Source organism: Setaria italica, chromosome VII, assembly GCF_000263155.2.
Source record: "Setaria italica strain Yugu1 chromosome VII, Setaria_italica_v2.0, whole genome shotgun sequence".
NCBI lineage: Eukaryota > Viridiplantae > Streptophyta > Magnoliopsida > Poales > Poaceae > Setaria > Setaria italica.
This window is the reverse complement of record NC_028456.1, coordinates 23,328,773-23,344,214: the sequence shown is the minus strand read 5'-3', so window position 1 is coordinate 23,344,214 and position 15,442 is coordinate 23,328,773. Positions and strand designations below refer to the sequence as shown.

At 45.9% G+C, this 15,442-nt stretch overlaps 3 protein-coding genes across 3 annotated transcripts in view; 1 reads left to right on the top strand and 2 right to left on the bottom strand.

Moving 5' to 3' along the window:
• Nucleotides 1-1,295, bottom strand: part of LOC101786927 (probable inactive receptor kinase At1g27190) — an 8,251-nt gene extending 6,956 nt beyond the window's left edge. The window contains exon 1 of the mRNA XM_004978033.2: nt 986-1,295. Coding sequence (XP_004978090.1) covers nt 986-1,295 — 310 coding nt within the window. The remainder of the gene's footprint in view (nt 1-985) is intronic.
• A 1,265-nt stretch (nt 1,296-2,560) lies between these two features.
• On the bottom strand, nt 2,561-7,333 carry LOC101774795 (kelch repeat-containing protein At3g27220). Its single transcript, XM_004975961.3, has 7 exons — nt 7,029-7,333; nt 5,838-6,017; nt 5,014-5,243; nt 4,637-4,807; nt 4,255-4,360; nt 3,303-3,509; nt 2,561-3,003 (listed from the first exon to the last, which is right to left on the bottom strand). Exons 1-7 carry the CDS (start codon nt 7,212-7,214, stop codon nt 2,839-2,841), a joined length of 1,245 nt encoding a protein of 414 aa, XP_004976018.1. The 5' UTR covers nt 7,215-7,333; the 3' UTR covers nt 2,561-2,838.
• Nucleotides 7,334-13,844: 6,511 nt separating this feature from the next.
• Nucleotides 13,845-15,442, top strand: part of LOC101786533 (malate synthase, glyoxysomal) — a gene marked incomplete in the record, with an annotated part of 2,635 nt that continues 1,037 nt past the window's right edge. The window contains 4 exon segments of the mRNA XM_022828055.1: nt 13,845-14,430; nt 14,551-14,876; nt 14,981-15,311; nt 15,381-15,407. Of these exon segments, the coding sequence (XP_022683790.1) occupies nt 14,056-14,430; nt 14,551-14,876; nt 14,981-15,311; nt 15,381-15,407 (1,059 nt within the window).

Sequence of the window (15,442 nt, the reverse complement as noted above, 5' to 3'; positions counted from 1 at the left end):
TTGAGGTATAGACAGATCTTTTAAGATAGATCCTAATTTTATCTATAGGTACGTTTTTCTTTCTTCCGTGATCGGAAACGGGGAGCCATTAAAAGGCATCGTCTAAACGTTGCGCTTCAAGAAATGCCGGCCAGTCCTAACGGTTGGATGCATCACACATCACGTTCCCGGTGGTTGCTAGGTCGTGCCACTGCCAGCCGGGTGAGCAGGTGAAATTCCGCCTCAATTAGCCACCATGTTGGATCGGAAGAAGTGAGACCTACTACATTGCTTCTTCACTCATGTTGGTTGCGCCACTTTGACATCCTTTTCAGCTCTTATTTGATCAGAGATCTGATGATCACCTATTCACCCTGCCTGAACAACAAAACGAAAAAGGTTCCGATGGTTTTCAGTGTGAATGGGGCCGATCGACTTGATTGGTCGGTGCCAGAAAACCCAAAATGGTATCGCGCTTTTCCTCGCGACACCGTACCGAAATCAGCAGCACTCATATGCCACTTTGGAGGGCAGGACGCCATGGAAGTACGGAGGTTCGTGATCTGACTCCGGGATGGATTAGTTGAGACTTCGAGACTCGCTCGAAGCCGCTCATGACAGCATCGGCAGCAAGTTGAGTGGCTACAGCTTCTCTCGCCGTGGCACCCGCAGCTTGGCGTCACGAGCTCTGACCGGATTCTGATCGCAGCACCCCGGGGGCTGCACGCCACGACAAGAAGATCGCGCCGGGGGAAGGGAGGGCTAATCACGCAGCAGCAGCGCCTGCACTGCACACATGCACGACGCCTGGAGCCCGGCCCTGGACGGCGAGCACATAGCGGCCGGCCGGCCGGCCGGAAGGGGTCGGATTGGGCGTAGGCCTACAGCCATCTTTCTGTCAGGCTCTGGCTCTCCACCAAACAATCTGGCGGCACCTTCCGCGGCGTGGAACCGCAAAGTGATCGAGTTCCCCGGTCGGACCAAAGCTTAGCTTAGCTTAGCGAACCCAACCCCGCCGCGCGATTAACCGAGGAGCCCACGAGCGGATCGGACCCATCATCTGGCACGTTGGGGGACAGTGTGTCGGGCACACGGGCAAAGCGAATCCAATCCGTGGCGACCTGCGTGCGGACGCGCCTGACGGTCGTGCAAAGTGTATCCGCTAGCTCGCAGTCGCAGAGCGAAAAAAAGGCGTAGGCGTAGACCGGTGGTGTGTCCCTCCCGCCGCCGTGCCCAGCTGCGGTGCCCGCCCGTCCATGGGGATCGCAACCGGCTGCTCGGAAAGTTTTGACTATGCTTGTTCGCCCGGTGGCCATTTTGTACGAAGCGCGTGCTATTGATCTCCACACTAGCGAGCAGCTATCGATCAGTTACACCCACAAGTCTAAACCGATGGCAATTTATACTTCAGCACAGACAACTGTGCATCTGGTGCTAGAACTAGTCAATCCAAGTCGCTGATACCAAAAAAAAAAAAAAAGAACTTCAACACAATTTGCGAAAAGAAAAGGAGCGAGCTAACATTGGTCACACGAAGCAGCTCACATATCTTCCTGATTAAATACATTCGTTTTCGAATTCGTGAAGGATTTTAACAAAAATGGAGCTTGCTGAGAGTTCGCAGCGATTTCTTCTAGGCCTTTTCTCTGCTACAAGAGAGTGACACAGAGGCTTTACACCAGGGTCTGCATTAGATGACACGGATTTCCTTCGTCTAACTCTCGTGGTATGGGGTTGGAGGTCCCAGCAAAGAGTCATTACGTGAAATGTGCGGGGAAAAAAAGCCCGCAAATTTCATGAATTTTCTCCTGGTCTGATTGGGAAACGGTCGTCCGAGCCCGCACAATGCCTGCAGACGACCGTCGACCGGCGAGTCAGGGTCTCGCGCATGTGGGGTTCGTTAGTCCGTCACTTCTCTGCGTTTACCGTTTCAAACGTAACGGGAGCATCGAAAGAAACAGTTCATGGTTTCATACTGGAGCCGGGAGTGACACGGCAAGGCCACTTACCTATTGGCTACTGATGTGTGTGTACCCAGGCACCCAGCTGCTCATCAGGCCCTGAGCTTCCTTTTGGCTACAGTACGACACGAAAAATGCTAGAGCTGGATGCATCAAGATGTCGAAAGCTTGAAATACTAATCAAGTCAAAACAAATGCTTGTAGGGATTTCCAGTAAAATAAAAGGTCTGAAAAACAGCGTAACCCAGAAGGCGATATCCGAGCACAGCACCTGCAGCTGTCCTCCGGATTTGTGACGTGAGCATGATACTGCGCTGATATTCATGGGAATCGAATGGATTCTGTGGTCATCAACAGCAACAAGCCCAGAAATTAATGCCACAAACAATTTGATGAACGCAATCCTTTAGGCACATTCAATAGCATGGCAAGGAGCCATGCATCCAGCCACTTTACGATTTTAACACGGGTGTAAAGTACCAGGAATCAGAGGAAACACTTTCATCACTCACAAAAAGCATGTGACCGCAAGTTGGGTCTAAGTCAACCATAAGAATAGCTCAAGTTGATGTTGAAACTAATTTTAGAAGATAACCAATGGATTCACTACCCACTACAGATGTGCGTAAGGGCTCAAAGAAACAAGTAAGCGTATATGTTCCAAGTTTCCAACTTACAAGATTGTGACAGTCACTGTATATTCGATCAATTCTCTCTGTACAAAATGGTGCAAAAGTGTATGATTCTACGGTAGTGGCAATAACATGATGTGACAGTGCACAAAGCCACCCATTTCCCGTATGGTAACAAGGAACTCGCCCACCACGGGGGATCGAAACAGTTATGTACCAAAAGAAAGAACAGAAAGAATGGCTTAGTCATATCAGTTCTAAGGAAATCACAGATGCAACTTAGTTCTAAACATGCACCCGACAACCTTTTTAGGAGACGGGTCTTTTGGTCCTTTGTCTCGTTGCCCAGAAGTGAAATACAGCCAGCCATCCCAGTATCCTACCAACGTGGTCTTGATACGGAAAGGTAACCGTCCAATCACACTCCATTCCTGCAGATGAGGTTCTATAGTGTCACAATGACAGATCAAGGGCGGCAAAGATTTACAAAATGCAACTTTGATACTATTCATGCTTTCTGTTGCCTACCTAATTATTTAGTTTTTCAGCATCACAGGAATATAGAAAGTTTAACAAGAAGAATACTGTGAAAACATAATCTGTTGCTAAGAAAAGCATGAAAACCCATCATGACAAGAAACAAGAAATAGATAGTATGCAACAAACATGCTTTGTTTCCTCCAATTTCCCATCCTATGTAAAGTACAGAAATTAAGGAAAAAAAATGTACCAGTGTGTCCAGATTGAACCGAAATACTTCACCGACCAATACCATCTTTTTAGTTATTGGGTGCTTATCGGTGGTTCCTCCAGCAATAATGAGAGAATTATTAACATTCACCCAAGCAAACTCTATATGTGAATCTGGTTTTGGCATATGTGGAAGTTCCTTCCATGTCATCCCATCATCAAGCATATAAACATTGCTATACACAACCTGCACAAGCAGAATGTTGTTTTTAAAAGAGGGCAATAACAAAGATAGACAAAATAGTGCAAACCTGAAGGTCACTAAGAAAATAGTAAAACTAGACTCTGCCACATTTAAAAGATACTTGAATTGGTTCTGGTTTCAACTCAAAATCATCAACTATGGCAGAAGCTTGAAGGGCACAGATAAACAGAATAGTGCAAACCTGAAGGTTACATAGAAAATAGTGAAACTTTTACATTTAAAAGGTACTTCAATTGATTCTGGTCTCAACTCAAAATCATTACTTGTGGTAATGCTTGAAGGGAAATAATAAAGATAAACAGAATCTGCAAATCTGAAGGTTACTAATAAGAATATAGCGGAACTAGAATGTCACATTTAAAAGGTACCCAAATTGATTCTGGTCTCAACTCAAAAACATCAATTATGGTAATACTTGAATATGTGCATTATATGATAGTTTAATAGTTAAACCATATTAAATGTCCTGGTCTTTTGTTTTTCTAGAAAAGAAAATGCAGTGCACATGATGCCAATCCACTTTCAGGTGAAACCACGTGTGCCATTATTTATTTAACAAAGCAGGTACAGCATGCTTGGCGTTTAGATGCTTATAATCTAGACTTAACCATGCACAACATATGGTTAAGTTGTCCTTTATGCAGGGAAAACTGATCTCAGTTGATCTTAAAACATAGGAGCCAGAACATGCGCAACAATTAGCTATAAGATTGAGCTGACAGCATACCTCACTTCTCCTAACACATTTAAATATAGGAGACCCAGGCTTGGCCATGAAGTCACCTTCTTGACCACCAATAACAAGGAGTTTATCATTTGCAACAACACAAGCCCTGGTAGTAAAACGAAATATTTTTATAAGGACTTCAGCAAATTAACGATTAAGGATAGTGTTCTCAGAAGTCACAAACCAACTTCTTTGTATCATGCAACGCACCAATTTCATAGGAAAACATTTCCTAGCAGCATAAATGTTGCCCAAAGCATAAGAAAAGCAGAAATGCACCCAATAGGAAACTGTCAAGACAATCTAGGGCATAGGCATCTAGCAACATTGCTTTCCAATGAAGGTGAAACTGTTGATAAGATATGAAGGGAAAGTTATAGACCTATGAGGACCTCCACGTGGTATTGGTATCTCGCTCCTCCACTCTTTCTCCAATGCTTTCCCATCCTTTACCGCGAGACTCCAATGTTCAAGCCCAGGTTCATGCCTATCCTCCTTGCTGCCACCCATCACATGAAGTCTGCCTCTCCAAAGTTGCGTTGCTGGAGCATATCTGAACATAAGAATTTGAATTGGAAAGAAATGTGGTTCAAATTGTTTCCAACCTATAAGTTGACCAAATATTTAAACATATTATTTGCATAACGAGCATGGGGCCAACAAGGCAACAACTTTCAAGTGCAAGTAATGTGTAGATACATAATGAGTGGATGCCCAATCTGAATTTTTTTATTTAAATTAAAAGAACAAGAATAGTACCTAGGAACTGGCAATGGAGGCAAATCATGCCATTCTTTTGTTTCTGTGTCCAATACAAAATTTCGAGCTGTAGGTCCCCTACATTGCGGACCATACTGTCCAGTTACCACATAGATGAATCTTCCATCAGTAACCATCCCCAGATGTGAATGTGCCATGTCCTTGGGCATATCAAATCTTCCACCCCACGTATTATCCGAGAAATTGTATATATCAACGTGAGAATGCACCTGCAAATGAAAAAAAGGGGGAAAATCTTAAGGAAGGCGACTTGCTTAACATATTGAAATAACTCGCATCTAACTGCAGATTTCTTCAATGTAGAAAACACCAAGGAATAGAATACCAGGGTGAAATTTGCATTCTGGTCTTGCTAATATAATTAATAGTCTAGCAAAGTTATCATTTGTTATACAGATGAGATCAGAGTACAAATTCATATACATAGCACAGGTAATTCAAGTGTATTTCATTATGTAAGAGCAGGCATCAGTGAATAGGAAGGCTTACTAGGTCGTTGCATTATTCCCCAGTTGGTCTATGAGACTTACATCAGTTCAATGTAGAGAGAATAAGAGTAGTGAATTATTCTCTTAAACACCTTGGCAACTTAATAATACAATTTATAATGAATTCAAGAGTATAAGTGGCTAATTTGAGCTATCATTCGAATCCAATTTGGCAAATACTTCTCTATTACACATTCCAACTTATAAAGCAAAATTCTCATGTGCAAGAGGGTACCACTGCTCCCTTCTTAAAGCACCAGATGTCATAAATTGTAGAAAAGTAGTATCTTAAGACAGAGCATGAAGGTTTCTCACATGGTTAATGGTGCCATATCCAGCAAATACATATAAGAGATTCTTAATCTGTATAGCAGCACCATCCAAACGTGCAACAGGTGCTTCAGCCATCCCCTCCCATTTTAATTCTGGAGCCGGCAAGTCTGCAAAAGTTGCATTTATGTCCATCGAACCTACAGGTTTCTTGTCCTTTGTATTCTGTACAATAAAATTACAAGACAGGCTAGTTCTTTGAGAAGCCATTGTAGCAACATGATGAGAACAATAAAACAAAGTCAAGTTGCAAGTAGAATCCAATCTAGCAGAGTTTTAGACCATAGTGATAACTGACAATTCTTCACAGCATATATCATTATAAATAAAAATAAGGATGCAAAACATCCAAGTATAGAACAGAACTTTACACATTGTTTACTACTGTATGATACCAAATGGTTCAAGATAAAAACTGAGTGATACCATATTCATGTCAACTAGGCATACGCAAGTTACTATCTACCATTGTTATAATACCAAACTAATGTCATCTAGGCATAAGTATGATAACTAAAGTGAATGGACAAGATATTTCAGACCATGGAAACTAAAAGGACAACTCTCTGAATTTGCTGGTAAACGTGATCTACTTTTACACACAAGACCTAGGTTTCAAATTAAGTGGCAAGGAAGTGTCGAATATGCTTATAAAACCAAAAACGATATGTTCCTGTGGCAACCTATAAAAATTATAAATACTATAGAACTCTTGATAGTTCGCAAACATCACTCAAGCAAACCCAAGGCAAAGCACAGGCATTACTCTAGCTGAAAACTAATGCACGCAATTTACAACCAGAAGCTCTAGTAATAGGCAAAGGGCTTCTATGGCCAAGGATCACAACCAGACTATCTCCATTCCTGCAAGGAGCATGAAACCCAACAAAATAACATATTGCTAATGTTTACACCTAACACGTAATGGCTGCTCATCTGAACTGCAGCAGATCGAGTAAACTTCCCCAATCAAGCAAGCATGCTCAACTCAGCCGATCGACGCGCAAAACTCACCCAATTCCTCCCTAAATCCCACCAGATCTCACCAATCTTGTACGCCCATCGTGGCAACGCTCCCCAACCCTACCCCGAAGCGCCTATCGCTTGAGCCTCAGCAGCGGCAGCAATCTAGCATCCCTAAGCAATGGGCGCGAGAAAAGGGGACGCGTCACTCACCTCCTTCGCGACGGGCGGCGCCTGCACGGCGGGGCTGGTTGGGAGGGTAAGCCTGGAGGACCAGACGGCGGAGGAGGAGGACGAAGCCCAGAGGTAGTCGGCGACGAGGACGAGGCCGAGGACGGCGACGACGGCGAGCGCCACCAGGTGCTTAGGCGGCCGCGCCTTCGCCACCGGCCTCGCCATGGGCGGGCGGCTAGGCTCTAGCCTAGAGGAGGTGGACGCGGCGCGGAGGGGGAGTGAAGGGTCGGTGGCATTAACGGCGAACCGGCGCGGCGGAAGAGCGAGTTGCAGTGCGGTGCGGGGGGCCCGGTGGTCGGTGGATACGGGTGCGTAGAGAGAATGAGAAAAATACGGTAGCAGGACAGCTGTTGCCTGTTGGATTTTGTTTCAGTGGCATATAGAAATTCTCTATTTCTTCATATGAATTGGACTATCAAGCGTGCGAAGAAGCAAATATGATGCTAGCAAAGAAAAAAAAAGCAAGAGTTCGAATACATTAGCAATCCAGCATACTAGGTTTATGCTCCGAAGGTGAGGGTTATAATTCATTCTATATAATACAAGACATTAAGCATTCAAAATTTGTCCTCAAATATAAGCTATTGTAAGCATATTTGAATGATTGTGATTTAATTTTTTCTATAGTTAACATTCCTTGTTTACTACCACTAATAACTTAGAGGTACATACATATTTTGCTACTCCCACTAATATTTTCTAAAATCTTTAGGATGAATTTTGTTCTAGAGAACCTCCCCTCTCTTATTCACATTTTCCTATGATAAAGTCCTAAAAAGCACTAAGATAGCCGCACCAAGCTTGAAGTACTTGCAATTTTGGTATTCGATGTGTGAAGGTCTAAATCCATTTATATGGTAGTTTCATTAACAATAAAAGAGTTTTCATGTAAACAATTATGATAATATAGTACACTAAGGTGAGAGAAAAAACTGGTTTCATGAGGATGAACTATTTATAGTATTTACAAAATAGTTTGTGTCTACACGTATATTTTTGGAAACAACAAAAAAATGGAACTAGGCATTGTGTGAGTTATTATTTCATCTATCAACTAAATGCACTCTTACTTATGTGATATTTTTAAAAACATAAATATCAAAAAACTGCAATGAGAATGATCTAAGTAAATCCTAGGCTGAGAATAAGAAATTCAAGACGCTAGTACACTAATAGTAGTTTTCTTTAGTGAGACAGGCTGATGGAAATGTATTGGCAGCATTGCAGGGTAAACGAGAGCCTGATCAGACTAGTCATGAAGCCAGGATTCGATGATACGGGAAGGAAGGGGACAAGAAGTCATAAATTTGTTGTGAGCTCATGAATTATTACTAATTTATATATACAATAGCTGGCTGCAATCTAGGAAGAAGTTTTTATATAAAGGAATCTCTTTTTCCAATCTTTGCATGCATTGTGCATTCAACCATTTATTACAAGCCTCAACCATATGACAAAAAAAGTTGCCGACAAATAGTAGAAATATAAGTCATTAGTTTTGTCACCATCATATGTGAAAATATGCAAAGGTATCATAGAATGAAAAAACTAACATTTTAGCTCGACAAGCATATTATGTAAAATTTTTCTTTTCTTTTATCACCTCAATGAATTTCTCTTCCTGATGCTTAAACTTCAGCTCCAAATTTGCATATCGATGCTCCATTTTCAAATAGATATATGTTTATAGTCATTTTCTAGGAAGTGAATACAAACAAAAAACCAAAAGAATGTTAGCAATAATATTATAATAATAATATGCATGCCCTAGCTGAACCAATATAACCAGTGGTCAAATTGTCATGTCCCTGCATAGCCTGAAGATTAAGGAAGAGAGTGGTTGATGCTGATTGTAACAGGCGAGAGGAGCGTTTGTGATCATGGGCCATGGGCCGTGTATGTGAGAACGGGCCTGCGAGCCCAGCTAAAGGGAAGGACTATAAATCCCTATTGTACTGTTGAGAACGGCAATGAGAAATAACAGAACTCATTTCTGAATCACCATTTTGTTCTTCCCTGTCTTCTTCGACCTCTCGACTCCCTGTTTTTCTTCCGATTCCATCCTATCCCGAGCCTCTCCACCACATAATCTCCTAAAAAAATATTTTCCCAAATTGAGATATCTGCGACGACTCGACGCCATCACGGAAGCTGACGAAGTGGCAAAGACAAATGGCAACGACCTTGGAGGACCTCGCGAAGAAGTTCGAGGGGTTCAAGCTCACGATGGAGCGGTCCTTGGACAAGATCAGCGGTACGGAGGCTTGGCAGTCCACAACGAATAGCTCTTTAGGCACGTTGCTTGTCAAGACGGATGAGGCAGCAACACACCTACATCACCTCGAGTTGGCACAACCACTTATGTCGAGTTGATCGTCTCCACCACCGCCGAGTTAGGTCAATCCATTTGACCTGAACATGGCTCTACCAGCCTGCACCAGTCCCGGAGCAGCCCATCGGGCAACGCAGTGAAACTACAAACCAGGATGTTGGCGGTGGAATCCTTGGATCTCATCCGCCACGCCAATTTGAGTCGCGTGAAGGGAATTGCAAGTTCACGAGCAGAGCCGTACCCCAGCCCAAAATTGAGTTTCCCCGGTTCGATGGTGAAAATCCAAGATTGTGACGTGACCGATGTGAAATGTATCTCGAGGTCTTGAAAGTGCATTTGGCCCCCTATGTAGATTTTGGTGTTGATGACATGTATAACTAAGGAACTAATTAATTTATCAAGAAATTGATAGGTTTAAATGTTAAGAAATGAAAAGGTGCAAGGAAGGACCTCAAAGTTGTTTGAAGAATGGTGTTGAAGTATAAAGAAAAAACTTTTTATACTTTCTATTTTTAAATTTGAGTATAGAAACATCGTAATATAACTTTCTATTTTTGAATTTGAGTATAGAAACACCGTACTATAAAGGGACGCGGATGGATAGTTTGAAGATGTCAAAGTGCTTATTTGAGATGCTAACCACCTATGAGAGACACCACTCACACACTTGCACATTTAATTTCTCATATTTTCTGTGAGTATCGGAAGTTCTCATAGGGTGCTCATCAGATTTATTTAAACAGTGTCGGAATTTTCGATACTAGGTGCTGGAAGTTTCAAGTAACTTCCGACAGGGGTTCCTCAGCTATTTTTTTAACCGTGTCGTAAGTTCTGATAATCACTTAACAGAACAACAACGGCCAGTTTTTGGAGCTCGTATTTATACCCCCTCAACCTTCCTTCATTTGTGGTTGACCAATCACGAGACAAACTCCTCCTCAAGCATTCAATACTCCTCCCCACTCCCTCCTTGAGCTAAATCTTTGAGAGTTTTGAGCTAGGGTTTGGGTGAGAAAATGATTTGAGGTGTGTGACTCATTCATTGACTGAGAGTTCAACCAAGTTCATCTCAAGAGCACTTGAACCATCTTCGGTCTTCGATTCGCGTTTGATTCTCTTGAAGCTTGCTTCTAGACGGTTTGGCATCGCTCGTTTGAGCTCTCGCTGTAGTGCGCCCGGAAAGTTTGTATTGCCCATCCTCTTGGAGGATTCATAGCAAGTGACTCAATCTTCCTTTGTGGTTGACTGAGAGAGGTAAAGGGTTAGTGAGGACCCGGCTCTTTGTGAGTTCCTCAACGGAGACGTAGCTTCCTTTGTGGGAGTGAATTTCGGTAAACAAATCCTTTGTCTCGTATGCTTATTGTGTTCTTCAAGTTCTTATTGACCTAGAGCTTGATTTGTGCTGATCTATATTTTGATGAAGTTTCTCTCTTAAAAATCACCTGCAGTAGTTTCTATACATCATTGCTAAACTTTTAATTTAAATAGATTCTGCTGAAACTGTTTATTTTTTTAATTTTGTAGAGTAGTTTTTACTCTATCGGAAGTTTTGCCCCTGTACCGGAAGTTCCAACCCAATCGGAACTTCCGGCACATCGTCGGAAGTTCCGACCCATTTAACACCACTGCGAAGAATTTTTCAGGTTTTAAAGATCGAGCCTATTCAACCCCCCTCTAGGCATTTAAAATAAATAGTCGACATTTTGATAAAAAGAGAGCACAATTACGTGTAAAGTAGTCGTTGAGACTTTTCTGCCTTCTGGCGAGGAGAGCGTGTGTTGCCACTGTGAGCCTCCAGCACTAAGTGCACCAAACTTGTGGCCGCAACCTCCGAAATTCGATGTACCAAGCCTATTGGCAGAGCTTCTGAAACTCAGTGCACAAAACTCCTAGCTATAGCGTCCGTAATTCGATGTACCAAACCTATGGTTGTCGGTTAACATGCCCCAAGAATAATTGGCAAAGTGTAGCTCTGGAGAAATAATTTCCATCAAGAGGCATACACAAAAAAAGACTTCACACATTGCCCTATATGCAGAAAACAAGCCGGAAAAATGATATAAAATAATTAAAAAGTGATTTAGCTTGATTCGTGGATGGTTGTCAACGAAGCCGTGTTGATTGTTGATGAAGCCAACTAGTCAGAGTCGATTCCAACTAGTTGTTGATCAGGTGTAACCAGCCCTCGACTAGTTCGAGACGAGTGGTCGAAGTAGACTGTCCTTGACTAGTTCAAAGTAGTCGTCGGCAACTTGATGCGGCTGGACATCAGGATAGCAATGCTCGCGTACATCTTCTATGTACATTAGGCTATGATTTTGAGGTCTTGTGGTAGCCTTCCATGTGGGTGTGGCACAAATTCCTCAAAATTGATTTTCACGGAGAGTAATTAGAGCTGATTATTTGTCTCAATCCGCGCGTGATTGTAACAAATCTTTGTCATCTTGGAAGTTATGGCGTGGGTCCCTCGGTCTGCTTGATATCCCAACTCAAATCGGATTTGCCTCTGCCTTGATTGACGAGCCGTATGCAGCAGCCTGTGGTGAAAACCAACTCGGTCCTCGACTGGAATGCGGAGCGCATCGATTCTGTCTCGGCGTAGATTTGTCTTCTCGAAACTCCGACTCGGCGACTTACTTCTTGTCGAGTCGATTGATCTTGATGATAAGGTCCTTCAAGCTCGCCCGATGATCTCGACGATCACCCCTACTTGACGCGCCAGATGTCGGTATTTTATACTCAGCAAACTACTGAGGGGTATCCCGAGGTAGTAGATTGGTTGGTGGGGGATTGCCGGACCTGGAACTCGAAGGTAAAAGCGCACAAGACACATATTTATACAGATTCGAGCTGCTAGAGTAGCGACCCTACGTCCAATTGTATATTGCGCCCTGCGCTTGGGTGTTGTTTGCTGTTGAGAATTTAGTCCTCTGTTGTGGTTCTATGAGGTCTTGGCCTACCAATCTTGGGACCTCTACCCTACTTTATATATACTTCAGGGGGCGGGATTACTAGTCGGTTATAAGGAGGAGTTCTAGTAGGATTACAAGGTATGAGTCCTTGTAATCCTAGTAGGAGTCCGTCTTCTTCCTTTCTTGCGGGTACTGGGATCTATCCCCGACAATACTATTGTATAACACTAGGTACGATGACACCTACTTTGTCACCAGATTCTTTGGAGGATTAAAGGAAGAGATTAGATCAGCAATTGCATTGCTGGACCTAAGAATGTTGAGGCAGCCAGTGATTTGGCCATTGTCTGCAACAAGAGGAACTAGCAAAATGTCAAAAGAAAGTATCTCAAAAGGAATTTCACAAACGCAGTTTCAAGCCCTCACCATCCTATGACAAGGTCAAGCATGAAGTGCATGACAAACTAGCCAGCAAAGGGAAGAGTGACAAGTATGATCAGGATGAGAAAGTCAAGGCCCTAAGCTATGTATGGTTTATATTTATGTTTATGAATTCTGATATTTTTTCTATTTTTTTTATTTTCAGTGGAGGAGAAAAACATAACATAATGGGGTTTCGGCTCGAGAGTATTAATAGGTCGTATTTTAATGTAGTAATGCAGTAATACGTAGCTCTCCTGCGTATTCGAGAAAAAAAGGAAAGTATTAATAGGCTAGCTGCGTATTTGAGGGGAAAAAAGAGTATTAACAGGCTACGAAGGTCCAAAATACGCTCGGATGAGAGTGAGGAAAAGGCACTGAGCAGCCAAATGGGGACGGTATCGTCAGCTGACTCAGATTTTCAGTTGAGGTGGAGGAGAGGGGAGGGGAGCAGCAAAAGGGTTACGCTTGTTCCCGTGGCCTGCCGCGCTCTTGCTCTCTCGTCTCCTGCTCTGAATTCCTTCATGAGCAGTCACAGCCGCAGCGCCCGCGCCCGCGCGTCAGAGGATCAGAGAACCCCGAACGATGCCGTGGCTGCCGCGTGCTCCATCTACATGCAGGCGCTACTACGCACTACGCAGTGCGAGCCCGAGCGGCCGGCCGCACCGCGCGCGCATAAGCATAGGCAGCGGCGCGCCACGGCTCTCCGGATCGACGCCCATCCGGGGCAGGCGGATCGGATAAGAACAGGGGCAGAAGCGGCCAACGCGGGCTGTTAGAAGTTGAGCCAACTCGCCTGCCCACCGCGGTGCGCCGGAGTGGCAAGCTACGTTACGCACGCACGCACGCAATGCTTATCCCCGTACTACTACAAGCCGAATGCCGAGTTGCTGATGCACCAAGGAGCTAGGCAACTTGCCTTATCGTAACCACCACGTCCCGGGTTCCATGCTTCGTTCGTTTGTTTTTTTCTCTCCTTTTTCGCTGAAATGGACGCTTCGTCATTCTTCACTGAACGCTTATTTATCTCATCAATAATAATTCTGCCAGTCTCTTGTCACGCATGATGTCAGCCTCTTCGGCACTTTGGGGCTAGTGGAATTGCTGGAACGACCCGGTGGGTGAGGCCGTGATGGGCGTGAGCGCTGCCACTGTCACCATGCTACGATAGAGCTCGCTGCTCGCCTCAGATAGTGTGCACTGCACATATATATTGGCTCTACCCCGGCCACCAAAGAAAAACACGCGCACCGAGCTCGAGCTGCACACTCTTCCCACTGCCACACCAGAGCGCCCTGTACTTGTTCTGTTCACGCCACGCACGCGAACGCCCGACGCTTCGATGTGTGCAAGCGTCACGGCGGCGGCGGCGGCGCCATGCTACGACGCGCCGGAGGGCGTGGACGTCCGGGGCCGGTACGACCCGGCGTTCGCGTCCGTCCTGACCCGCGACGCGCTGGCCTTCGTGGCGGCGCTCCAGCGCGAGTTCCGCGGCGCCGTCCGGTACGCCATGGAGCAGCGGCGGGAGGCCCAGCGGCGGTACGACGCCGGCGAGCTGCCGCGGTTCGACCCGGCCACGAGGTCCGTCCGGGAGGGGGGATGGAAGTGCGCGCCCGTGCCGCCGGCCGTCGCGGACCGCACCGTCGAGATCACGGGCCCCGCCGAGCCCCGGAAGATGGTCATCAACGCGCTCAACTCCGGCGCCAAGGTCTTCATGGTAAGCATATATACATGTACGCGTGCAAACCACCGGTGGCGTACGGATGGATGAAGACATAGCAGCACCTTTTTTTTTTGGTTCTAAGACGACGAGAACATGTACGTGTGCCGTGGCTAGGCTGACTTCGAGGATGCACTGTCGCCGACGTGGGAGAACCTGATGCACGGGCAGGTGAACCTGCGGGACGCCGTGGCCGGCACCATCAGCTTCCGCGACGCGGCGCGCGGCCGGGAGTACAAGCTCAACGACCGGACAGCCAAGCTCTTCGTCCGGCCCCGCGGTTGGCACCTCCCCGAGGCGCACGTCCTCATCGACGGCGAGCCGGCCATCGGTTGCCTCGTCGACTTCGGCCTCTACTTCTTCCACAACCACGCCGCCTTCCGCGCCGGCCAGGGCGCCGGGTTCGGCCCCTTCTTCTACCTCCCCAAGATGGAGCACTCCAGGTACGCGACACATGACACGCCCGTGCACCACGCATGTACACGTGCGCCGCGAGCGACGACTCACTTCACGCTTCGTTCTGCAATGAACGACACTTGCTCATCAGGGAAGCGAGGATATGGAACGGCGTGTTCGAGAGGGCGGAGCAGGCGGCCGGGATCGAGAGGGGAAGCATACGGGCGACGGTGCTCGTGGAGACGCTGCCGGCAGCGTTCCAGATGGACGAGATCCTGTACGAGCTGCGCGACCACTCGGCGGGGCTCAACTGCGGCCGCTGGGACTACATCTTCAGCTATGTCAAGACGTTCCGCGCCCACCCGGACCGCCTCCTCCCCGACCGCGCCCTCGTCGGCATGGCCCAGCACTTCATGCGCTCCTACTCCCACCTCCTCATCCGCACCTGCCACCGTCGCGGCGTCCACGCCATGGGCGGCATGGTAATTAAGCTTCACACGCCACCTGCAGAACCCATGTTGATCATGGCTGACGCAATGTGTAAATTGTAGGCGGCTCAGATCCCGATCAAGGACGACACTGCGGCAAACGAGCGGCGCTGGAGCTGGTGCGC